This window comes from Oncorhynchus nerka, linkage group LG25 (genome assembly GCF_034236695.1).
Source record: "Oncorhynchus nerka isolate Pitt River linkage group LG25, Oner_Uvic_2.0, whole genome shotgun sequence".
Lineage (NCBI taxonomy): Eukaryota > Metazoa > Chordata > Actinopteri > Salmoniformes > Salmonidae > Oncorhynchus > Oncorhynchus nerka.
The window spans coordinates 48,318,547-48,344,598 of record NC_088420.1 but is presented as its reverse complement, the minus strand read 5'-3'; the positions used below and the strand labels follow the sequence as shown (position 1 = coordinate 48,344,598).

Sequence of the window (26,052 nt, the reverse complement as noted above, 5' to 3'; positions counted from 1 at the left end):
AAATAAAAGCTGAAATCAATAATTCTCTGTGATATTATACATTTCACATTCTTAAAATAAAGTGGTGATCCTAACTGACCTAAAACAGGGAATTTTTACTTGGATTAAATGTCAGGAATTGTGAATAACTGAGTTTAAATGTGTTTGGCTAAACTGTATGTAAACTAATCCTTCGCACATGAATGGCCGCTCATTCGAGAATAATTGCAAGTACATACTTACGGTGTATGTCATTATTGTCTTCTCAGTTGGAATCTGTTTAATCTATGCAGTCACTTTACCCCTACCTATATGTACAAATTACCTCGACTAACCTGTACCCCCGCACATTGACTCGGTATCGGTATTGTTATATTACTGTGTTACTTTTAATTGTGTTTTACATTCGTTTATTTGGTAACTATTTTCTTAGCTCTTTCTTGAACTGCATTCTTGTTTAAGGGTTTGTTAGTAACCATTTCACGGTAAGGTTTGATTGGGTAAAGTTTGATTTGATTTCTCCATTGCTATTTTGATCATCCATGGAACCCCTGGCCCAGGCAATGGGCTAATCGAAGGAAATAACACAAACTTCCCTAAAATCTACTGATCATTTTACTATATCGAGGCAATGTATCTCAATCGCTCCCAAATGCATTGAAGATCATAGATACATTCTTGATCTTGATCTCATATTATTAAATTAATCTGCCTCTGAAGACCCCTGATGGAGGACTCCATCTCTTCCTATAGTATCCCAATTGTTTCCCATTGTAAATATTCAGGAGTATATATATTTCCTTGTTTATATAAAATCATTGCCAGAAACATTGTCAGAAAGCTCTAATCAATTCAATCTGACCTCAGATGGACTAACATCCCAGTTCTTTTAACTGGCTAAATTAATATTTTGCCAGGGCTGAATTTCTGTAGTTCAATGCTTACCATTTCAATCAGTTGCGTTGTGACAAGGTAGGGGTGGTATACATTGGATATAGTTGGTAAAAGACCAAGTCCATGTTATGAGAAATGTAGGTCCATCAATTACTTTTAGACATGAAGGTCAGTCAGTCTGGAAAATTTCAGGAATTTTGAAAGTGCAGTTGCAAAACTGGCTCTCAGGAGGATCGCCACATGAAAGGAAGACCGATACTCTTGCCATTCTCTCAACCAGCTTCACTTGGAATGCTTTTCCAAAAGTCTTGGAAGGAGTTCCCACATATGCTGAGTACTTTTTGGCTGCTTTTCCTTCACTCTGCAGTCTAACTCATCCTAAACCATCTCAATTGGTTTGAGGTCAGGTGATTGTGGAGGTCATCTGATGCAGCACTCCATCACTCTCGTTCTTGATCAAATAGTCCTTACACAGCCTGGTGTTTTTGGTCATTGTCCTGTTGACGAACAAATGATAGTCCCCCTAAGCGCAAACCAGATGGGATGGTGTATCACTGTAGAAGCCACGTTGGTTCAGTGTGTCATGAATTGTTACTAAATCAGTGTCACCAGCAAAGCACACCCAGTGGTAGTGGTTTCATTGCAGCAATTCAACCATGAAGGACAGATTCAGTTTCCTCTGAAAAGTTTGTTGAGATGTGTGTTACTTGAACTCTGAAAAAAGAAATTGGGCTGCAATATATTGCTGATTTCTGAGGCTGGTAACTAATGAACTTGTCCTCTACAGCAGAGGTAACTCTGGGGCTTCCTTTCTTGTGGCATCCTCACGAGTCATTTCAATCATAGCTCTTGGTTTTGGCAACTGCACTTGAACATTTGACGTTTTCCATATTGACTTACCTTCATGTCTTAAATGGACTGTCATTTCTCTTTGCTTATTTGAGCCGTTCTTGCCATAATATGGACTTGGTCTTTTACTAAATAGTTCTTTCTTCTGCATACCTCCATACCTTATCACAACACAACTTAAGGAAATAAATTCCACAAATTAACAAAGCACACCTGTTAATTGAAATAAATTCCAGGTGACTACCTCATGAAGCTGGTTGAGAGAATGCAGGGTGTGCAAAGCTGTCAAGGCAGAAGGTGGCTACTTTGAAGAATCTAAAATATATTTAGATTTGTTTAACACTTTTTAGGTTACATTATTTCATAGTTTCTCTTATCACTATTATTCTACAATGTAGAAAGTAGTAAAAATAAAAAACTTTCTATGAGTAGGTGTCTCAACTTTTGCCTGGTACTGTATATTCATGCTCCTCCGCTCTCAAAACAATGTGCTGTGGAGTAGTAGAACTTCACATTGACAACGCAACACTGACAGAAACAGCACTGCAACATAGTGGAGCTGAAGTGTGATGAGGCTGCAGCTGTGGAGTGAAATGCTTATCCTTTTACGTATTGTAATTACTAATGTACTATGTTTTACATAATAAAATGAACTAACATTCTAAAGAAATTTCTCATCAGCATGAAAACAAACAAAAATGCAGTTCAATTGTTTAATGCGTTAACTACAGTATGCATACATACAGGAAATAAGTAGCAAGAACTAAAGGCAACTATAAAGGACTACAAAATACACACGGACCAATACATTTACAAAACATTCAAAATCCTTACAAAATGGGCTGTATTGGTCCTTTTGTTGTTCTGCAATTTGGATCTTTGTACAAATTTTAAGATTTAATTCGCCATCTTAAATTTTCCACAATTTTACAAGTGCCGGGGAGAACCTCTAACCCACTATTTAAAATGGAAAGACCATTGCCCCCACCACACCCCAAGTAGATCAAAGGAGTGAACCCATGAGAGAATCTAGTGCACTGCCTTTTCTTTTCCCACTCAACAAATAAAAAATAAAAAAAACAGCCCTCTTTATCCACTACCGTTTAAGCCTCTGAATGCAAATAAATCAATCATCAAATATGCAAAAATTAAATCTGTAGGAGGGAGACAGCCAGGGACCTTTGGTAGTGACTGAATGTGTGTGTACACGTCGTCTTTACACGTTAGATCATTTGTTGGACACTACATTCACATATCTGCTCGTACTATCAAGCTCTCCATCTCCCTTTTAATATTTACATCGAAGCATAAAAATATTAAACAGCATGTCCAAATAACTTCTCCATAGCCAGGGCAAAACAAACTCTTAGATCCATGAGCAGCAGTCAAACTTCAAAATCAGCATTGCCAGTTCATCCAGTGCTAACAGTAATGTAGGGGGGCATCTGTGGGGTGGGTTCCAGGGATGGAGGGTTTGGCCCTATTATCTCTCCTGCAGGCTGGCTGACTAACTGGCACCAGTGCCCTCCATCACCTGCTGAGCCTGCTTTTGCCCCATGCAGCACTGAGCCACTGACTGGAACAACCTGAGAGAGAGAGACAGCGGAGGGTGTTTAATCCAAGTCCTTCCATTGCAGCAATTTATCTTAGAACGTGTATGATATTGATTTTATTAAAGTAGAGCATGAACACACAACGTGCTGCTAACTGCTTATCCTCCAGCTACTACTCTGCAGGTGAAGTCATCTCAGCTGAGTGAAAAGCCAACTCTGGTAGAGAGTGAATGAGCACATACTTCTCGATCTCCGGGGCACAGTGTACAAAGTCGTGGCTCCAGAACTTGAAGGCGGGATTCTTGATGAGCTCAATGAAGGTGATGAGCAGTCCCCAGGGATGAGGCCGGTTCACAATCAGCCTCTCCAGAAGAACCCTGCAAAGAGGTGCAAAATCCGGTTAACAAAGACACTTGGAAAGGAAACTGATCCATAAAAATGTAGGTAGTTCCAATGTCTTCAAATGCAATTGTTCTTTGTAGAGAAGAAGATTTACCTGGTAATCTGCTCCTGGATTGCCTCAGTGTTGGCCTCAGCAAACAGGTACAGCATGGTGCAGCTGAAGTAATGGGTGTGGCTGTTTGGGTAGCGCAGCTGATTGGCAATGGCATTCAGGAAGAGATAACGCCCTGGGAACAGAGAATGATGAGAATACCATACAACAACGAAGAGAGAAAACTGTATGCATGTGTGTGCGCTCATCTTACCCTCAGTGTCCAGGTCTACAGCCAGGTTCTGGAAGATGTCCATGTGGGCTGAGTGAGTGATGGTGCTCATGGAGGGGGTGCTGCCCTTGTTGTGGATGTGTGCGATGGCCTGGGTTCCCACATACAGCACCAGAGCGTTGATCAGCTGGATATTGTAACGGTTGCCTGGCTCATTTGACACCTAGAATAGGTTTGGAGGGTAAAAAGGAGAACAACATGTAAAACCCCCAACACTTGCAATTGAAGGAGACACTCGTTTTATTTCCAGATTGAGTTGCCTGGAACTAAATCTACAGACAGACGCACTGAAAACACCCAAGTACAATGACACTTCCGATACAACGCAAGACAAATCGACATTTGAACATTTGCGCAAAGACTCAAAACTTAACCTGTTCTAAAGATGTGTCGTTGTGCTGCAAATACTTCCAGGGACCCAGAGTGGCGCCCCCTACCTGCAGATTGCTGCGGAGCTCAGAGAGGAAGGTGACGGGGGAGCGTGTCTTCAGGTACGAGTCCAGATCCTTCTTGAACTGAGAGGGCATCACTCCGGTGAAGTTTGTGAGGATGCGCGGCGCAATGTTGATCTCGCTGAGCATGTCAACCTAGTAGACAAAAAGTGAAAAATAGTAATAAACATTTACAGAAAAAGACCAAACAAATTGCAGTGTAATGAATTTAGGGTTTCTCGTCGGCTGTACCTTCAGATTGGGAGTGAAGGGGTCTGGAAGCCTCATGTTGCGTGGGAAGGCACTCAGAATCAGGTTGCGGAGCTGGATGCAGTTGGGTGGGATGACGTCGCAGAAGCCGTAGTGGTAGTCACACAGGAACTCTGGGAAGTCATGCAGTAGGACCAGAAGGACACGCAGGGTACCCTGAGGTCAGAGGAGAAACATTTCAGTCAAATCCAAGTCGTAGTCATGTTACTAATGGTTTCAAGGGAAAGAAACATTATGAGCCGTTTCCAAACCTTGTAGAGGATTTGCATAGGTTTGTTAAGCTCAACATTCCTCAGGAAGGGCGCCAGGTACTTGAACAGATCAATGAGAAGTTGGGCATACATGGGCCAACCCTAAGAGAAGATAAAACAGGTTGTCAATGGTTGCTATTCAGTACCAAACACATCCACCCAAACATGGCACCGTCTTGTCACACATCAGTGACTTCTCCTTGCCTTCTGCTGTGGGGTGTGCGCCAGCATTCTGGCGATGAAGATACGGTGAGAGATCAACTCCAGCCAAGCGTAAACAAAGCCAGGGGCTTTGGTAGGTCTCAGGATGTGGAAAGTGTTGCTGTGGTAAAAAAAGAACAAAATAGAAACATGGAAAAGGTAGACAACTCAGTATAGATGAGCACCACACATTTACAGTTAAGGAAAGTGAGCTTTAAGACATCCTGACAATCAGTGATAAATACCCCCAGTGAAAACCAATCATAGAATTGTATGCTGTATTCCACAAAGAAACATTGGATCTCCTATGGCTTTTCTAACAGGCATTTACCAGAAGGCGGTGAGGGTCTGGAAGTTGATGGTCTCCAGCACGTGCTCGGGGGCATTGAGCTCGAGCAACAGCATGATGAAGATGCGGTGGTAAGGCAACTGCTGGAACTCAGTCTGCCTCACATCATGGTCCTGGATCAACACTCCAACCACAATACCTAGAACCTGAGAACAGTCAAGGGACACATTGATGAGTCCAGTAATGTAATTTCCCAAGAGCCTTTATCGGAAATCTGTGAAGGGTTTTAAAAGAAAACTCAGAACTATGAATTGCGTTGTCAGCTTGCTGATTTCAAATGTACGGTTGTCTTTCCGAGATATCTTTACAAAGCAGAGCTGATTCTACAGACTCCATGGTGAGGAGCCTCCTGATATTAACCTTGTTGAGCAGGTTGATCTTGGTGACAGTGTTGGTGGCCTCTCCGGAGTGCTTGACCAGCAGGGCGATGAGGCGCACAAAGGCATCCAGGTTATGGTAACACTTGGCTCTGATGATGGCGGCGCTGGCCGCGGGGTTGTGCTGCTGCTCGGCCTGGGCGCGGTAGCTGATCTCCACACACATCTCCGTGCACAGCCGGAAGAAACGAGTGATCAGGTCATCGGTCTTCAGAATGCCCTGCTGGTGCATCTGGGGAGGACAGTAAGTACAGTAGTGAGAATGGCCATATACGTCTAGTCATCCATAATAGTTAAAATTGTGTACATTTTACTAAGATAATCTTAGTATGAATATTGATGTACAGTCTCATAACACTGCTGCTGGGTGCAGTGGTTTGGAAGAAAATGGAGTTGCTGCTATGTGCACTGCTCTAGCACTAAGGCCCCACTGTGTCAAGGCCACAACTGGAGCTGTGCTCGTGTTGTGAAGGCAAACAGCGCTCTGACTGGCTTGGAGGAGACAGGCGGTCGTCATAAGGCAAAGACTGTGAAACTAAAATAAAGACAAGTGTGTGCTGTCCTGTACCTGGCCCACAAAGGCAGAGAAGGCCTTGGTGCTGTCCCGGCCAGCGGCTGCAGAGTGGTACAGGTTGACCCATTCCCTCAGCAGGTACTCAGCCTTCTCCCTCAGGCCCGGTGGGTCGTCGTACTCGGATGCCTGGGAGATGCCAGAGTGCATCATAAAGTTGGGTCCTCCGTGGGCCCGGTCGATCATGGCCTCGTAGTTGGAACGGACCACGTCCATCAGCTGAGGAAGCCTTGAGGTAAAAGGACAGATATACATCAGTTAGAAAGAGCTACAAACGTATGTACACCAACCACACATCTCCAGGGTCGTATTCACAACACACAAAATGGAAAACTGACAGACAGCACGGGACTAACTGAACTAGTCCATTAAGAAACGCCCATTTTAGTTTTCCATTTCAAAAGGTTTTGCTAGAGTGTGCACTAAAGAACACGACCCAGACAAAAAAAAATATTATTCGGACAGAAAAGGACTTACCCCTCAGGTGCGTTGGCCCTGGAGTGGGCGCTGGTTCGCATCAGAGTCTCGATAGTGTGGAACAAGTCTGCCTCGGTAATGTGGCTCACACTGCGTTCATCCACCAACAGCAGCTTCACCAGCTGCATGGCAAATGCCACCGCCATGTAGTGCAGCCCATTCTCCATAGACTAGACAGAAACACATGGTTGTAAGACACTGACACACAGGTACAAAACACACTAAGCCCATTACACAGTTTTATAGAATTGAGACGGACTATTCAGATTGAGTTGTGCACCCGAAAACAAACATCGCAACCCTTAATAAAGGTGTGTGTAGTGGTGTTTACCTGTGCCAGGTGCAGGTCGTACTGCTGCATGTTGACCAGGTGGTTTCTGATCAGCAGCTCCACAGCCTCCACGTTGTACTTGTACTCATCACGGCACTCAATCAGGCACCTGGAACAGATCAAACATACCCCAAAAGTTAACAAAAATCGATGAGTTGATTTAGTTTTCCATCCCCATTAAAGCCAAAAAGATTCCCATGAGTTGGTTTTATGGGGGATACCAACCTGGTAATCTGCTTGTTGCACCACAGTGGCCCATATGCCCGGCCGTCCTGGAGGGCTTTGAGCACCAGCAGGTGGCACTCCCTGTACCGCAGAAGCAAGTCGGCATCGGCACCACTGGTAGCATCCAGCAGACCCTCCACAGCCTGGAGCGAGAGAGACAGTTAGTAGAAAAGCTTTTCTACTGAGACCTAAGCTACTTGTCTATGCATGCATGCATTTCCAATGTGGCTGTGTGAGAACTAGTCCCTGACCTTCTGCAGCAGCCCCAGAGCGGCGATGCCGTCCCGGGAGTTCCTGGCTAGGGCCACAGCCTCCAATAGGCTGCGCAAAGCCTGGGTCTGAGGGTTCATGGCCAGCGCTGGAGGGATGGCGTGGAGGTGCTGCTCCAGGTCTGCCATGCACTTGTCATAGATCTGAGCCACGTCGTCCGTGGCCCATGCCTGTTGCTGTAATAAAACACAGGAGAGATACATTCATATGGTACTTGAGTAACGTCCTTAACCTTAAAATAAGGTTGGGTTATGTCAAGATAGCAGCAAATGCAATATTGGTGAGTTCTCTTCCAGGGCCAAAGAGCCTTACCTTCATGGGCTGGGCAAGGAATCCTGTGGGCTGAGACAGGTCGTTGCTGGGTAGGAAGCCTGGAACATTCCGGGCAAACTCCTCATACACCGCCAGCTGTTTGGGGTCTACGCCTCCAACCTGTGTCAGAAATATCACTCAGTAAATAGTCCAGATGCAAAAGCAATGTTTGATATCCCATTCATGAAATATATATTTTTAAATTCATGTCCGACTATACCAATACTAGGAAAGAAACCAATGGAGTGCTCACCTTGAGTCTGATCTGCTCTGGCATGCGCTCAGCCTGGTAGGTCAGCACAACGGGGTCACAGTAGCGACGGCCCTCCTGACGGGCATGCTTCCTCAGCTCAAACTCCTACAGGAGAGGAAGGGTACAGGTACAACAGTCAGCCATTAGATAAAGTACTGGACAGTATACAGACAAGAGTAGCATCCCAGTGAGAACACAAACATGCCTATAACTAAACTCACCGTCGCCAGCCTCTTGTCCATCTCTGGGCCAGCCTTCTCCACTGCAGTCTTCTGGATGAAGCAGCAGGCCAGCTCACAGTTGTCCTGGGCAACCCTGGCAGCAGCTTCCTCCATCATCTCTCTCTGCTGGGGGGTGGGGGCCTGGAGGGGGACAGGAGCAGTTATAAGCAAGAACACCACTAATAATATTTTATATAGCTCTTCGTGCATGTGAAATGGGAGAGAATGAAGATGACTACCCTGAGGGCAGCGGCAAAGCTGTTCTTCAGGTTGGTGGCGATGCTCATGAGCAGGGGCTCCCGGCAGGTGATCATGGCCATCCCGGCGGTCAGGTTGCGCATCATATGATGAGCTGCCACACGCATGCGCGACTCCTCCGAGTCCAGAGCAAAGTCCTTCCTGACGATCTGCTCGCAGGTGGTCATGGCAATCTTGATGGAGCGGTCCACTACGGGGTGGACAAGCTCTTGCACAGCCCGCTCAATGGACTGTCTCACACACTGCTTGAGCTGAGGGTGGGCTTGAAGCAAGGGGATCTGCAGGGAGTGAAGAGTGTTAGTACCGCCACAACTCAAGACTTACCATGTGTATTCGTCACAAGGTGTTTGAGTGAAGGTGCTACTTACATTGATGTTGATATTGATGTGAGGGGCTAGCCCTGCAAGGGCGTACACATTGATGTCATGATAGCTAAACTGCGGGGTAGGGGGCCCAGTAGCTGAGCAAGTGGTGGTTGGGGCGGGAGTGGATGGTGCAGCTGCAAATGGAAGAAAGTCTCCTGTTGGTTACAAAAACACTATTGTGATTAAAATACAGGGGGAAAAAGAGCTCAAGCACAGCGGCTTGAACAAAACAAAAAAAGGTTAAATGTTCTTGGCCAAACACTACAAATCCAGGTTGTCATTCTACATTCAAATGATGGAACTTAAGATGGGCTAAAATATTATTCAACAATTGTGATTAAATATTAACATTTCAATATACATGATGACATTCAGATTAAACAAACATTTGAAATAAAATTGATAGAAAGATATCCACACACCGACAAGAGGCATCCCAGTTTGAAAGTGCTGGATACCTGTGCTAACAATAGGGATCATTTCTTCAGGGGGCTTGGCCTCTTTCTTTGGTGCAGAGAGCTGCTCCTCCAGACTCTTCAACTTGTCTTTGTCTTTCAGAAGGGTGCCAGGCTTCAGGTCGTTGATGTCCAGTGATAAGTTCTTACACAGCACCTCAATCTCAAACTTTAAGTTCAGCTGTAGTGGGGAAAGAGGCACAATGACAATCAGTATGTGAAAAGTAAAAACATGTCAATGCTGGTGGATGAAAGAGAAAGGGTTCCAGGACCTTTAGATCATGTTCCGTATGCAACTCTGCCAGAACATTCATGATGGCCATGGTCCAGGGATTCTGAGGTCGGAAGATCTGAGAAAACATTTAACCTGCTCTTAAAAACAATGAAATAAGGTATAACAGAGAAGGAAAAAAAAGTGTGCAAATACATAATTCCAGTGGGCATAAATAATGTACCCAGAGAGCTATTTGGTCCAAAACCACGTTTAACCAAATATTATTTTTATGGAGCAAAAATAGCACACATACTTTGCGCCTCTTTGCTTCTTCTGGAGATGGGCTATAATACTGCCTATAATGGTCTACATCATCTAGTTCTGGCTGGCTCCCTGTCTGCTGCTGTAGGTATTCTGCCTGGAAGGACTGGCTCCCTGTCAGCTCCGGTAGGTACTCTGCCTGATGGGACTGAGTCAGTCTTAGGGCCCATAGTTTCTCTTGACCATGGGACATGACCAGGAAAAACTAGTACCTAGTTCAACTCCAGACCCAACCATATTGTCTGTTGGATTGGCTGTCTCGCTATTCCTGTAGGTCATGCCTGCCGGGGCTGGCTTTGTCTGTGTTGGGCCTAAGCTCACTTTGTCATTATCACTTTGATAACATTGCTAAAGTTGTTCCCTAGAAATTAAAATGTGAATTCAGATACCTATTGATACATTTGAAAATGCTTGTGAGATGTGGTCTTACCACGCTACGCAAACTGGATTCCAGGACTTTGGCAACAAACGGGACCACATAGAGTAGCTCCTGCTGCCCCTTGACATAGGCTTCCAACAAGAGGGATTTCACCTCCAAATCCTAAAAAAAGTTTTACAAAAAAGGCAGGATAAACAACAAAATACCATCTAGGGGCACAGTTACAAGCGTTTGGTTATTTGTTGGGAGGAAAACAAATGGAAAGTTCTATACAGGCCAACATTTGAAAGTGAGGAAATGTACTCACCGTGTACAGGATGGGCTTGTTTTTAGCCAGAGTGATCATGCCAAGCCAGTGGCCCAAATTCTTCAGTAGGGATCGATCAGAGAAGTTTGCAGCTGCCTTATCAGAGGTAAGGAGAACCTGACACATGGAGAGAGAAAAGGCTAGTGTTAAAGTAGCTCTCTTAAACGTGATATGAGTTTACACATTTTCCATAAATGTTGTTTAAGTGAATAATCACACACCTTGATGTTTCTGTAAGTTTCATTCAGGACCATTTTGACAAACTCAGGGTTCTTCAGGGTGTCTAGAAAGTTGGAATATAGGCTGTGGAAGTTGGGCTCGATGCTGACCCTCTTCATGACCAGATACTGGGAAACCCAGGGCATAAACTCCTCTTTCACAGTTTCCTTTAACTCCTCGACCTTGGGAGTTGGATGAAAAGACAAGTATTTGTAAAATTACAGAAATGTATTTAAGTGGACCAAAACCAAGATGTTTAATACAGTAAGCAAACAAAAATGTATCTCTACCTTCTGTGTCATGTTGGATTGTGACAAGTTATTGAAGATGAAAGCAATTTTCTCTTGAACATTCTCTGGTGGTTCCACAATCCTCTCAGTTTGGTCTGTTGCTACTAGCAGAGTGTCAATGTTTGTGGTGTTGATGGAAGGCTGAAATTAATAGATTAGAATATACACTCAGAACAAAATGCTTTACAATCTACTAACCTCCACTTTGGAAATCATAATTTTACACTACCTCAAATTCTCATAAAATTATTACTTAGTGCATTCTTGCCAAACAATCACAGTATATTAATTATTTCTTCAATAACCGCATTAGAAACAGATTCTCATTCTCTTAGACCTGCCCCATTTGCTTGAAACGCAAGCGTGCACACAAAAATGAGCGGCATATCGTTGTAAAAATTAGAGAAACCTCATGGAACTGTTTAGTGTTGCCATTGACAATGAAACTATAGCAACGCAGTAAACAAACACTGAAGCACTAGGTCGCTGGCGTCATTTCACATGGCCAGCTAAAAGCATAGGCATATATGGTACAATTGTCTCAGGTACTCACCGGCACATCCTTCTTGAAGCTGCCAGGGGTAGGTCGGGTGATGGTAGTGGTTTTGGCGACAGTGGTGGTGGCGGTAGCTGTGGTGACCAGGGTGCTGGGCTGTCCAGGCTGGGGGGCTTTGGGAGGCTGAGACTGGGCCTGAGCTTGAGCCAACGCCAGGCTTCCAGGGGTGGTGATTGATCCTTGCATCTTCACTGGAGGATCCCGTGACTGTTGGCCATACTCGATATACTGCACGCACAGGATATTCGAAAGTGCCAGAGCGAGAGACTTATTTATCGTGAAGTAGGATCCGCACCTCTGGCTAAGGTGGTGCGGAGATCAGTATAAAAGACAAGGTACTTGTACAGATGAAGAACGACAAATTGTCTCACAAATACACAGGAAATCCAATTACCTCTTGCAAATGGAGGGGGAATTGCAGAAAGTGGCCGATCGAGGCCAAGTGCTGACAATATTGGGGATAGTCCTTCAGCCTAGAGAGAGAGATCAAATTACCCTTACAGCAGATCACAGATCATTTGAATCATACATGCACAACATTCTATAGCAACAGCAAGTCCATACCTATTTTTGAATCTATCTAGAGCAGCGATTCCAAAGTAATACATTTTGGATCCAAATGGCTTCCTTAAGGCCTCAAGGACATATCTGAGGGCCAGTCCAAGGGCCATGTAGGTGACAAGACCCTTCTCGATGATCCCCCCGAACAGGCAGGCGGTGATGTGCAGCTCCTTGTCGGGGTACTGGGGGAAGAAGCGGTACTCCTCAAACAAGTTCCTCAGCATACAGTTAAAGACCTCCCGCTCTCGCTTGATGGTGGAGTCCTTGAACCTCTGCAACATCTCCAGCACCTGCAAAGAGAGGGGCACCATGGCTTAAACAGCTGTCAGCTTGAGGATAAACACCATCACTGGGTCAGTGCCTGAAACAACTGCAGACTATTTTACTCAGGGACTCACCTCATCCACAGACATGGTGGGGTGCGGAGGGTGGTTGTAGATGCGCTGGAAGTAACTGTTAGCCTCATCGTCAATCTCCTTACTAAAGTGCTGGTTAGCCTCGGGCCACACCTGAGATAAATCAGCTGGGAAAAAGGTCAGACTAAATCAAACACTGCCATAGAAAACCCTTTGTAACTATTTCAATAGTAGTTTCAATCACAGCAAATAAAACATTTTCCAAGTCATTCAAAACAAGCTTAGGACATTTTTCACTATCAATCCAATAAACACCACACAAAAACACATATGTACAAGGATTGTACCAAAAATCCAAATCCATTCCTGTCAATTAGGAGCATAGGAATTTGCCAATTTGTGTTTAATGGAAGACTGACCTGTATTTCCTCTGATTCAATGTGTGAAAGACACTGTTTTTCTTCCCAGATTGTACTCAATGTTTTTAGATGAGAAATGTTAAAGCATTTGTAATTAACTCCAGTAAAACCACTACTTCAAGAGCCCATTAGGAGATATTAAGAGAACGTTTTGGGAGGAAATACAGTTGAGGCGCCTAGCACACTCAGTCACACCACCACCACTTACAGGCCTTCATCTTACTCTGCTGAAAGGTGGTTGGATTCAGGCCCGGTGTGCTCATCTTCCTCGTCCCAAACGGATCGCTGCTCACCGCTGGCATTCCAAGACCAGAACCAATGCCTGATCCCAGCGGACCTAGACAAAAGAAAAACACACAGGTGTAGTCCTCCATTATATTGTAATCAAAACACTATGAAATTATCTCTATGGCAGTTTCTCTACTCATACCTGTGTTACCTAGCTGTGAAGAGAGGCTTCCAATCCCCCCAAACGGTGTGCTGGGGTTGGGGTTGGACAGTGGAGGGAAGGCCTTAGCTGGGGACTGGGGGTTGCTGAAGGCAGAGCCCAGCGGGGTAGGGAAGCCCTGCATGCTCTGTGTGTGAGAGGTGGCAGAGCTGCTCAGGTTCAGTGAGCCCATGGCTGTCAGGGGATCCATCTAGAACACAGAATGGAACAACTGTAAATTCAGGGGATGATGAAAGTACAATGTTTCTAGCCGATACACATTACCCAATAACAGTGTTAGAGAACATAGATGCAATGCCCTTCACCTGGAGAGGAGACACCGATACCTGCACAGGGGAAATGGCGTCTAGGCTGCTGGTGCTGGGAGCACGTCCCTTTGGCATGACCCCCGGTGGTGGCTGGCGGGCTTTGTTCATGACGTTGCTACAGTTGGCAACCATGGTCAAGATAGTCTCAGAGAGCTCTTGAGACACACTCCTGAAAAATACATAAATTATTTAACTATATGACCTTGTTTCATATTTAGAAAGATAATTAATTTCAAGTTCATGTTATATTATGGAACCTAGACCTTTTGGCACAACCATTTAATATGATTGAAGTAATGATAGGGAGCATACCGGTCACAAATGTGATCATAGGTCTAATGACTCAACCTCTGATGGAAACACGGAAAACTCACCCAGCACAGGACTGCAGACAGCCCAGCATGGTAGCCATCGTTTCCGGGGGGAGCTGGGCGCTTTTGGGCTGGTCCTTCTCTGGGGCCAAACCACCCATAATAGAGGGACAGCGCCTCTTCAGGAACGTTACACATGCCTGGATGAAGGGCTCCTAGAACGGCAAACAGGTAAATAACTGTCATACACTATATACAAGTAACTTTTGTAGCAATGTGCATGTATAATTGTTGTAAATTAAAGGCTCAACTCACGCCACCCACCCCGTGCTCTCGGATTTTGTCAGTCAGCCATTTGTCAAGTTTGAGGTATTCACGGCGAGAGGCAAGTGCAGCAAGGTCAATAACAAAGGCAAATGGAGTACCATTTAGCAGCATTGAAAGAGACTGAAAAACAAGAGGAACAGTTTGGATTTTGCAACATAAAAAGTTTGCAACGTGGCCTTGTACAAAACTATATCAAAGTTGTCATTATATTTCCTTAAGAGCAGCCCTGATATCTACCTTCAAGTCCTGGGCCACATCCAGGATGCGGGACAGCTTGGCCTGGTCGTACTGCTCTCCTCTCATGTACCACTCTGCCATCGAGTGCATGATCAGCTGGCGGATAGAGGGGGACTGGCCCTGTCCGTGCCACGCGTAGTGCAAGATGATGGCAGAGTTGGGGTGGTTGCCCAGGAAGATGGGCATGAGGGTGGAGATGAGCTCGTGGCGCAGGGTGTGCCAGGAGGTGCTGATCTGCAGCAGCGCCAGCACCAGCATGTCAGGACAGTGTTTGATGGGGAAACTGAAGAGCTGCTTCACCTGCTCGTACTGGCCCACCTCAGAGAGGCGCAGGAGGCTCTCCACCAGGTCCAGGCTCTTCCTGTGCGGCGAAAAATCACAAACAAAGACCATCAGAAATGGCATGACATTTGACTAATAATTCATGTAAAGGAGTATCTGGAACTGTGGCGGTCAGGAGGGCTGCGTTTCCGCACCAGGTGGCTATCTCCCTGTTATCGTCCTCGGGTGGCGCCTTCAGTATGTCGATGGCTACGGTGTGGCAGGGGTAGTCAGCGAAGCAGAACACATCTGGGCTCATGAGGGAGTGCTGAATGAATGACAGCTGGAAAGGAGGGGAGTGAGAAAGGTCAGGAGGGCTGAGGAGGAAGTCCAGCGGTAGGACAAGTGTGTGGTCATTTTTACACAACAATGATCCCCTCTTCCTTACCTGTCCCTCAGCATGCTTCCAGGGCCGGTAGATGAGGTCGACAGGGAACACCTCCATACCCAGGCCCCTCTGGATCCCATACACCACCATCTGAAGTCCCTTACTGTCCCGGATCATAAAGCCAGGGTGATCGAGCTCGTAGGTCACCTCTTTGAAGTTCAGATTGGGGTTCTTAAATATAAAAAGGAAATGTTATGTACAAAGTATAAGAATGGCCAACTGAAGGGGAATATCAAGTAATTCCACTATAACTTACAACTTCCTTGACCACGTCAATCAGAACTTCTACATTCCAAGTGTGGGCCTGAGAACCATCACTTTTGTCCTTTCCATCACTCCAAATGCCACTGCCGGGAGCAGAGATGGACTGAGGAAGATGTAAAGAATGCATTAGTATATAAAGAAAACAGTTACAGGATTCTTTTTAGAGCTTTGAGAAGGTTTATTAAGTTACTATCAGGTCAACCCTCACCTGTAGGGGTATTCCATCAGACAAGCCAGAGTGGGTACGAGCCATCATCCCCAGGACCCTGGCCACCTGGCTGGCAGTAACCTCTCGTACCCCATACTGCAGAATTATGTTGCGGCATTCATCAAGGCTGAGAAAGAGCAAAACGGTTCATTAACAGGGGTAACGGTCATTCAATTCCTTCTGTTGTGGTGGTCATGTATGACACCAAAAAGGACTCAATAAATTGAATTTGTAATGGGAATTTCAGTTACTAAATAATCACCTTGCACAAAAGCCATAGCCAACTTCCTGCATGAACTCTGCAAGAGAACTCTCCATCATGGTCTTGGCTAACTCTCCCGAGTCTGGCAGAATCCTGTCCATCAGAATGTCCCGTTTTTCAGGGTACAGCAGCGGTGCAAGCACCACAGGGCAGCGCGCCTGCGGGAAATCTGAAACATACACAGACAGCGTTTAACTGATAGGGCAACAATGTTGTGAATGAAGGAAGAGTATATTACCTCTGGAAATAATTTACATTTTCCGTCAAGTAGCACGCCCCTCACCTCTGCACAGTGTCTTGAGGAAAGCGTCAATCTGCTCTTGCCCGACGCCACTGGCTCCCTTCTGGCCAAACAGAAGATGGGAGAGGAGCAGGTGCAGTACCTCTATGGCAATATCTTGGAAGCCACCTTCCTGGTTAACGCCAAGGTCAGCGTCCACGTACGAGCGGAGGAGATCAGGGAGCTTTTGTTTGACGAACTGCGCGGCTAAAAACAGATGGGAAAAGATTTTAAAGAAATACTTGCTTACATACCGTAATTACAGAATAACTTGAGCCCCCAACACACAGATAAAACATTGCACGTTTTCAAGTCAGCTGGTATAGTCAAAATATGAAATATAAAAATTTACCAAAACCACGAAGGTCTGCGTTGCACGAATTGAGCAAAGCAAGGCCAAATATCACCTTGGGGGAAAGACAAGATTATTTTTTACTGCAATAAATGTTTTTATCTGATAACATACGTTTCCATACAGACTTAATTCTCTAGAACATAAATACTTACTTCTTGAACCTTGCTTAGCTTGAGAACTTTACTCAACTGAGTGAACAAGTGGGCCGACGGCTTCAAACTCTGAAAATGATAAAGGTTGAGAAAACATTCAACAGTTATTCTGACGCAGACAGTAATTTTGAGACATGAAGCAAGGCATAACTTGGACCCACTCCATCACTGCAGAAAATGTACACTGTCTTTGATTTGCAGAAATCTTTTACAAAGGTGAGTGAGAAAATAAGCACATATGCCTCCTACCTTCTGGTAGTGCAAAGGATTGTCGATGGCGTAGCAAAGTGTTGAAATAAAATTAGGCTTTGAAATCAGTGAAACACACTCCTGGATCAGAAACTGTATCACGGGCAAGTGGACAAACAAAGGTGAGAGGGAACATAAAATAGGTTAAGGACAAAATAGGAATGCAGAGTCAATTTCTAAAACAATAAGGGAAGACAAACTGACAATATCAATGACGATTAGGAAACCTACACAGTGGTGCGTTCAGAGTTCACATATTCCTAGAGCTGTGATATCTAAGCATTTTCCGGTTCATAAGAGACCATTAATCCTCAGAGCTAAATCAGTTGAAGTCTAGCCACTGGTATAATAAGTGTTACTAATCAAAAATTACCTGATGAAAATCTTTGCCACTGCTTTTACCATCACCACTGAAATCCACATGGGAGAAGAGACAGCGTAATAAATGCCTGTCCGCCTCAGGGCCGTGACGATTCACAATCTGTTGGGACAGAAAACGCATTCACCAAAAGAACAGGTTGGCTGGCACTGCCAAAATATTATTGACAAGATAACTCAGACCTAATGCAATTCTGAACCACAGAATCATATTTGTTTTACAATCATTTCTGAAATGTGATATCAAATAAAAATGTGTCTATCTACATCAAATCTACTTAGCTATAGCCCTGCAACGCTCCAAATTTGTGAAAAATGTGTACTGTTTTGTAGTGTCCCAACTACAAAACAGGAAATACAACAAAAGAAAATGACAATTTGTGAGCATAATACTACATGCTACTCACATGCTGTATTTCCTGCTGGCTGGCTCTGTAGTTTTTCTTTGTTAAATTGTCCACCAGGTAGCTGATTTGAGACAAAGCCAGCGAGAGCGAGTCAAGATTCATTGCTGGTTGGGGCGGAAGCAGGCGGCCGTGCCCGGCGCAAAATCACCATTATTCCCCTTTAGTCACTTCAGTGATAAGATACTTCTGCCCCCCCCCAGGTGTGAAATGTCTGTTTTAAAACAAGCTTCTTCTGTCAATGGATCTTGATACAAGGTAAAGTCCCTCAGTGCAAAATCAAGTTCAGCATCTGAAAATAGCCAAGAGAGAAAAGTAGTTAATACAGCTGCAATCTGCAATACAGTTCTACATATATATATAAACCGTGTGGTAAAGTATTCCAAAATAATGGAGCAAATACAACACTTATATGATCAACTGGGTTTGTAAATACCAAAAGCGCATAACGACGTACAACTGCCATGGGTAATAAACCCCGTTGGGCCTACTACTCACCTGGAGTAATCCTGATTCATACGCCTGCGCAACACTAAACAAAACAGAAACATAGCTAGCTACCTTTAAACTGACAGGTAAGAAAGTCACCATGACAGTTTGCACAAACAAATGATAAATGTTCGCCAAAACTCTTTCCCAACGTCGCTCTAGTATCAGTGTCACGAGAGTCGGGCCTTGACTTCTGCACACCCACTACTCCCAGTTCAATCAGCATCGTGTGAGCTGATATTTATGCGGATGATTAACTATCTTTGTGTTCTACACTGGCAACACATGGTTAATCAATGAATAAACAAGCTAAAGTCGTTGTGAATTTGTTTACTTTATTTGGCTAGCTAATGCTAGTTATAGTAATTACAAACGTTAGATGTGTTTTCAGTGTCCTAGCAATAATGCAAATAGTCAGCTACTATAGCTTAGCGAGACAATACTAACGGCAACTAGCTAGCTAAATTAACAGTAGCTTGCGTGTGTGTAATCTAAAAACATTTTTCCCCCGTAACCGTCCACGTAGCCGGGTTAACCTTATTTTTGCCAGTTAACGTTATCTAACATAACGTTACCGCTAGCTATCTTGGGCAACATAACTTGGCTCACGTTAACTAATAATACCAACATTCACGTTAGCCATGATTGCTAACTGCAGAATTGACCTGACCACACACTAGCAAGTATAATTTGTTAACGTTAACCATCTGACAGTAACAAGCTAACTTACCCACTGAGACAAAGAGCTAGCCAACTAACGGTAGCTAAGCACATTTTGCAGCTAACTTAGCTAGATATGACCAACGTCAGCCAGGCTACAGACAGTAACGTTAACTCTCAGAAGGCCGTAATGTTAGGCTGTTTTCTGTAGCTGGCTGGTTAATATCTGGTACCGCTGCAAATCCAACAATTATATACAGTAAAACCTAACGTTAGCTCACTGATCAATTTAGTAGCGAGCGATTATGCTATTGTCCATGAAAATAGTCAATAAAATATATAGTTACAGTACTAAGTTACTAGTATTACTGAGTAGTTCGTTACGTTAACTCAATGCCTAGCTAACTAATTAGCTAAATGTAGCTACCGTTAGCTAACTGGCTAGGTACATGACCTAGCCATGTATGGCTAGGTAGCGCTAACGTTAACTAGCTATAGTACTAGCAAGGATACACTAACGTTACTAGTAGTTAGCTAGATCAGACGTTGGCGTGAACATGTCGTTGTCAATGTGCACCATCTACGGGATAGAAATAATTACCGTTAACGTTAGCTAAATTAAATATGACTGGACATTTTCACTAGAAAACCAACTCTGCTTTTTGACATGGGACCATAAAACATAGCTAACGTTAGCTTCAGCCAAAGCTAGCCAGTTTTTATTTTCTTAGCGAACGTTACAGTAGTTAGCTATGACGCCTAACGGCTAGTTGCACAATTGCTATCTTACTAATGTCTTAATTTGAATAAATATCCACGATTGTTAAAAAACACATATTAAACTTACCATGGTTTCTAAAATGTATTTGTTATGTTCATTCCTTTTGGTTTCTGCGCCCAAACTTGATTAATTAAAAGGGTTGCTCTCCTTCCAGTTCGGTTAAATTTTTCAAAATAAAATGGCGACTGTCATCTCCGCGCGCACACAGTGCAGTCTGCACTTTAGTGCTCGAGCCCGGGCTCGCGACGCCATTGTGTTGTTCTTCTTCTTCTTCGGTGGAGTTTAACAACATCCAATATGTTGCATTACCGCCCCCAACTGAACTATAGTAAAACCCATTACACTTTGTCATACAAAATGGAAAAAGGGGAAACGAGAAAAAATGTATATATTTTTTAAATCACCCTACACTCATTATTAAAACCCAACAACATATTCCACTACTTTAAACCTATCTGATCCTACTCCAGGCCACTGACTTGAGAGGACGGACACTACCACTCAACACATCCTGTAACTCTTCTGAAGTAAAATCTTGTACCCCCAGGTACTTCTCTGCAGCTGCCACCACAAAATCTATTTTCTGTGACTTATGCCTTGATCACACCAACAGCTTATTGCGTTTTGGTACACCAGAAGTACATTAATTTCTAATGGAACTCTGCGTTTGCCTTGCAGCATTGCGTTGCAGAGGCAGTTGCAGTGCGTTCTGTGTGGTGCATACCTTGTATTTATCGAACATATGCATCAAACTGTATGCGTAGACAGCTTGACAGAAATGGTAGCAGAAGGTAAATGTTGAACTTTTGATGCACACAAAGATGATGCTGCGTACCATTTTGTACAATGTGATCAGTGTGATCAAGGCGTTACATCCATCTCTGCGGCATAGTTGGTAACCATTTCTATGAACACTAAGAAGCTAACCTTACTGAAACATATCACTCGTTGGCCTATCCCTCTGTTCTAGCACAGACCTAATATTCACAGGGTTCCTCTCAGAATCTCTTACCCTTGAACCTCCCTCTACTTTCTTCACTGCCTCAGCATGCGGAATCTTCTGCACTACTCTGACCCTGGCCACCTCAACCTGCCTCTCTGACCCTGGCCACCTCACCCTGCCTCTCTGACCCTGGCCACCTCAACCTGCCTCTCTGACCCTGGCCACCTTAACCTGCCTCTCTCTCAGTTGACACACACAACTTTTCCTACCGAAACTTAACATTATTCTGTCCCATGTCCTCTTGCACACTTCCCAAATCTTGGATTCTCCCTTCTACATACTGCTGTGACATGCCCATAAACATGACACCTGTAAGACTGCAGTGGATTCAGCACAAAAGCTCTAACAGCATAACTCATATATCCTAACATTACTTTATCAGGTAAATCCTCTGAATCAAGCTCAAAGAACAGACTCCCTTCTGTTTCACCACGCTCCCAACTGGACCTGCGTCGCACCAAACGGTGGGAGTCACAAACACCAGGAATCTGCAACTTAAATTGCTCCACCTCCACATTTAACGCCACCCCAGTAATCACTTCTTTCAATGGTGCCCTGTACCTAAGTGCATAGTAAGATACTTTCCCCAAGTTGCGTCGCACGGTGTGCCTGCTCCCTCTGATCTGAAGAAACACAAACAAACATCACAAGTCCACTTTGGGTTACCTTCGCCGACTCAACAGCACCCACCCTCTTTTCCACCTAATTACCAGATTCCTTTTAAAAATATTTAAATATTTTTTTTAATCAAATAAATGCATTTATAAATCCCTTCTTACATCAGCTGATATCTCAACATGCTGTACAAAAACCCAGCCTAAAACCCCAAACAGCAAGCAATGCAGGTGTAAAAGCACGGTGGCTCGAAAAACTCCCTAAAACAATTTTTAGCCTCCTCGTGAGACATGCTAAGCCCTGTACTCCTTCCACTTCAAACTCAAGCCATCCCACCATAGATGTGCATGGCATGCTTCCACATGAGCACCAGCAGAGAGGAAGAGAGAGGCCCAATCTGTCTCCCTCCAGCAAGTGGCGTTTTTTTCCCGCTCACCAAGCGAATAATTTTTTATGGAGGTCAATGAGTGTAATGGCTTATTTGCTGTGTGGCTTCGTTGATCGAATATACGTTTCTTAATGCTTAAGTTGTTACGAGTGTACTGATAGAAGTAGAACACGTGACACAATGGCAACTTTATATTGGAGTTGTCTCGGGATAGCTATGCATATTCATGACATAAGGCTATTAGCATAGCGTCTCTCTCCATTGACTACAGGTGGTTGACGTCAACAACCCTCATCGAATATTCAACAAAATATTACAACAACGAGATGTATCCACCAATCCAAATAAAGGATAGGCGGGAGCTAGACAGCCCGCGGCGCCTCCTTGTGGACAACGACTCCCATTGTTTGCGAGAGAGACACGTACTTGTCAGTGTGTCCATTGTCTTTGGCACCAGAGAAGAAGAGGCGAAACGAGTCGGATAACTGGACCCAAAATCTGTTTTCTTCAGCAGGTGTCAGTTTCACTTTCCGATCTGTGGCTTTGGCTTCACACTGCACACGCACTACCCTCCCCTGTGCGCAATAAAAAACCACACAACCTTACCCAAAGCAAAAAAACAAGTTTGACAACCCTCCCCCCAATTTTGCACAACTCCGATATAAAGTGTTTTTTTCTCAAAATTGCCGGGATGTCACGTGTCCTACTTATATCAGTACACTCATAACAACATAAGCATTACGAAACTTCTATTGCATCAATGACGCCACAAGTAGCAAATAAGCCATTCCATTTTTTGTTAACCAAATTCGACACTCATTGACCTCCATACAAAACTCGTCGCTTGGTGAGCGGGAGAAACAGTGACAGGATGTTCTAGTGCTCACTGCTCTTATTTTCTTATATCAGTCTTTTATTTACAATGTTAACAGATGCAGGACGAGTTGGCCAACAAACGTTGTACAGAAGAAAAAAAACAGGACTTTGACAACGATATGAACAAATTAAATATATTCTCAGTGTAAACTATTCCAGCAACAACTCTTTGCCTGTAACAAAACTCAGGTATGGCTCGACTCTAGCCAACCTGTTACCTGACCAGCCTGCTCTTTTCCCAGGCAAAGGCCAACTGAGCAGCTAAGTACTCTTTCCATGAACATCCTTACACTAGAAATGTTCCATCATGATTGCCCCAATATACATTTCTACCATAATTTACCATGGACATACTGTGCATTCAGAAAGTATTCAGACTCTTTGACTTTTTCCAAATTTTGTTACATTACAGCCTTATTTTAAAATGGATTAAATCCCTTTCCCCCTCATCAATCTACACACAATAGCCCATAATGACAAATCATAAATAAAAACCGAAATATTACATTTACATAAGTATTCAGACCCTTTACTCAGTACTTTGTTGAAACACCTTTTGCAGCAATTACAGCCTCGACTCTTCTTGGGTATGATGCTACAAGCTTGGCATAACTACAGTACCAGTCAAAAGTTTGGAAACACCTACTCATTCCATTCCTACTCATAATTTTTTTGCTATTTTCTACATTGTAGAATAAAGGTGAACACTATGAAATCACACATATGGAATCATCTAGTAATCAAAAAAGTGTTAAACATATCAAAACATATTTTATATTTGAGATTCTTCAAAGTAGACACCATTTGCCTTGATGACAGCTTTGCACACTCTTGGCATTCTCTCAACCAGCTTCATGAGGTAGTCACCTGGAATGCATTTCAACAACAGGCGCCACCTTCCAGTTCAAGTGAGTACAAAAATGTCTTATATGCTGCTACATAAATTATGTAATATGCCAGGGAGATATGTATATTGTAGCTAAGAATGTAATAATAAGTGTATGTTGTGTAGTAAGCTGTTAATAGCCCATGTGCCTCACCATAACAATTAGGTAACTTTCCCCCTCATAACTAAGCCTACTGTTCTGACTTGATGGTGTACATGTAGCCTATAGCCTGTTTTAGAGAAATGTAATCATTGAATATTGTAAGAGCTTTCATTGTCTGCTTATATGTCCCCTTTATTTATGCTACGGTTCTGACTTGGTGTACAGGGAGATTACGGCCCATGTTCTGAATTTTGTTGCTGTACATTTCAAAAGTGCTGAACAAGTAGTTATATTGATTACGCCCGTCCTAGTTCGCTCATTAGTCCTGAATTCACTCCATGGTGCTGAAAAGAAAGGTCTGCTGTTGGGACAGCTTTATGTTGGTCCTAACAGTATGTAGGCAAAGTTGGTCACCGTTGTAGTGCAATGCATGTATTGTTTAGAGTTGTGTTGTGTCATGTAGTGGCTTTGCTGCCATGCATCAAAAACATTTTATTTGAGTATGCCCCACCAAGATTTACATGCTAAAATCAGCACTGGTCGAGAGTAGACCCACAACTGATCCAAATCAAATTAAACATTCCAATCACAAGACTTTTGCACCGTTATTTAAATTACATTTTCACTGTAGCCGAGAATGTTCCCTAACAAAAAAAGTTCAGTAACTGTAGTCTACTGGTATTTTGGACACCGTTTTTTATTTATTTATTTACTTTATTTCACCTTTATTTAACCAGGTAGGCTAGTTGAGAACAAGTTCTCATTTACAACTGCGCCTGGCCAAGATAAAGCATAGCAGTGTGAACAGACAAGAACACAGAGTTACACATGGAGTAAACAATAAACAAGTCAATAACACAGTAGAAAGAAAAAAAGAGTCTATATACATTGTGTGCAAAAGGCATGAGGAGGTAGGCGAATAATTACAATTTTGCAGATTAACACTGGAGTGATAAATGATCAGATGGTCATGTGCAGGTAGAGATACTGGTGTGCAAAAGAGCAGAAAAGTAAATAAATATAAACAGTATGGGGATGAGGTAGGTAAATTGGGTGGGCTATTTACCGATGGACTATGTACAGCTGCAGCGATCGGTTAGCTGCTCAGATAGCAGATGTTTGAAGTTGGTGAGGGAGATAAAAGTCTCCAACTTCAGCGATTTTTGCAATTCGTTCCAGTCACAGGCAGCAGAGAACTGGAAGGAAAGGCGGCCAAATGAGGTTTTGGCTTTAGGGATGATCAGTGAGATACACCTGCTGGAGTGCGTCCTACGGGTGGGTGTTGCCATCGTGACCAGTGAACTGAGATAAAGGCGGAGCTTTACCTAGCATGGACTTGTAGATGACCTGGAGCCAGTGGGTCTGGCAACGAATATGTAGCGAGGGCCAGCCGACTAGAGCATACAGGTCGAGTGGTGGGTGGTATAAGGTGCTTTAGTAACAAAACAGATGGCACTGTGATAAACTGCATCCAGTTTGCTGAGTAGAGTATTAGAAGCTATTTTGTAGATGACATCGCCGAAGTCGAGGATCGGTAGGATAGTCAGTTTTACTAGGGTAAGTTTGGCGGCGTGAGTGAAGGAGGCTTTGTTGCGGAATAGAAAGTCGACTCTAGATTTGATTTTAGATTGGAGATGTTTGATATGAGTCTGGAAGGACTCAGAATAACTGCATTGTATACTACACAATAACTACAGGGGGGAAAAACTGTTATTTTGGACGCAGTATTTGCAGGATTGTCATGTGTGCTCCCTCTCCGGTGTCAAGGTCACCAGGCTGCTCGTGATGACACCTGTCACCATCGTTACGCGCACCTGCGCATCATCACTCACCTGGACTCCATCAGTTCCCTGATTACCTTCCCTATATATATATATATATCACTCCCTTTGGTTCCTTCCCCAGGCGTTATTGTTTCTGTGTCATGTCTGCGTTGTCCATGTTTCTTATTTTGTATTATGTTGTGTTTAGTTATTAAAACACTCATTCCCTAAACTTGCTTCCCAGCAATTCAGTGCACATCTTTACAAAGATACTGTAGTTATTCTGCACCCTCTGACTGAAATCTTTTTTTCGTAAGGGTTGTACTCACTTGAAAACAATAAAGCAATTATTCATTG

The 26,052-nt window shown here is 43.8% G+C and overlaps 1 protein-coding gene and 1 long non-coding RNA gene across 17 annotated transcripts; one reads left to right on the top strand and one right to left on the bottom strand.

The window, feature by feature from the left end:
• Positions 1–2,421: 2,421 nt before the first annotated feature.
• On the bottom strand, positions 2,422–20,257 carry cnot1 (CCR4-NOT transcription complex, subunit 1). 16 transcript variants are annotated; one of them, XM_065009824.1, is made up of 48 exons: positions 20,128–20,257; positions 18,135–18,423; positions 17,723–17,830; positions 17,350–17,442; positions 17,101–17,169; positions 16,946–17,000; positions 16,597–16,800; positions 16,314–16,482; positions 16,052–16,178; positions 15,836–15,946; positions 15,580–15,750; positions 15,347–15,474; positions 14,871–15,231; positions 14,622–14,753; positions 14,370–14,521; positions 13,993–14,164; positions 13,670–13,877; positions 13,448–13,576; positions 12,863–12,987; positions 12,468–12,754; positions 12,299–12,376; positions 11,901–12,141; positions 11,348–11,488; positions 11,060–11,239; positions 10,839–10,955; positions 10,583–10,693; positions 9,890–9,967; positions 9,621–9,798; positions 9,166–9,317; positions 8,779–9,075; positions 8,540–8,680; positions 8,319–8,423; positions 8,066–8,185; positions 7,735–7,929; positions 7,484–7,626; positions 7,259–7,367; positions 6,928–7,097; positions 6,448–6,679; positions 5,863–6,111; positions 5,485–5,648; positions 5,157–5,274; positions 4,953–5,054; positions 4,684–4,857; positions 4,438–4,587; positions 3,983–4,163; positions 3,772–3,904; positions 3,518–3,652; positions 2,422–3,308 (listed from the first exon to the last, which is right to left on the bottom strand). In XM_065009824.1, exons 2-48 carry the CDS (start codon positions 18,234–18,236, stop codon positions 3,230–3,232), a joined length of 7,176 nt encoding a protein of 2,391 aa, XP_064865896.1. In that variant the 5' UTR covers positions 18,237–18,423; positions 20,128–20,257; the 3' UTR covers positions 2,422–3,229. The 16 variants fall into 16 exon arrangements, with proteins under 16 accessions (XP_064865896.1, XP_064865897.1, XP_064865887.1 ...); XM_065009825.1 differs by having other exon boundaries at positions 13,679–13,877; positions 14,014–14,164; positions 14,631–14,753; XM_065009815.1 differs by having other exon boundaries at positions 4,375–4,587; positions 9,585–9,798; positions 11,901–12,131; positions 12,298–12,376; positions 20,128–20,256.
• A 2,652-nt stretch (positions 20,258–22,909) lies between these two features.
• On the top strand, positions 22,910–26,052 carry LOC135564603 (uncharacterized). Its single transcript, XR_010461163.1, has 2 exons — positions 22,910–23,851; positions 25,700–26,052. It is a non-coding gene; the product is annotated as an uncharacterized LOC135564603 (long non-coding RNA).

Excerpts from the sequence above, each read along its gene's own strand:
- cnot1 (XM_065009813.1), bottom strand. The coding sequence starts at position 18,236 with ATGAATCTTGACTCGCTCTCGCTGGCTTTGTCTCAAATCAGCTACCTG. Across the intron at positions 8,681-8,778 it reads GCTTTGCCGCTGCCCTCAGG|GCCCCCACCCCCCAGCAGAG; the intron begins GTAGTCATCTTC and ends GTCCCCCTCCAG. Across the intron at positions 7,627-7,734 it reads CTCTGGGGCTGCTGCAGAAG|GCTGTGGAGGGTCTGCTGGA; the intron begins GTCAGGGACTAG and ends CTCTCGCTCCAG.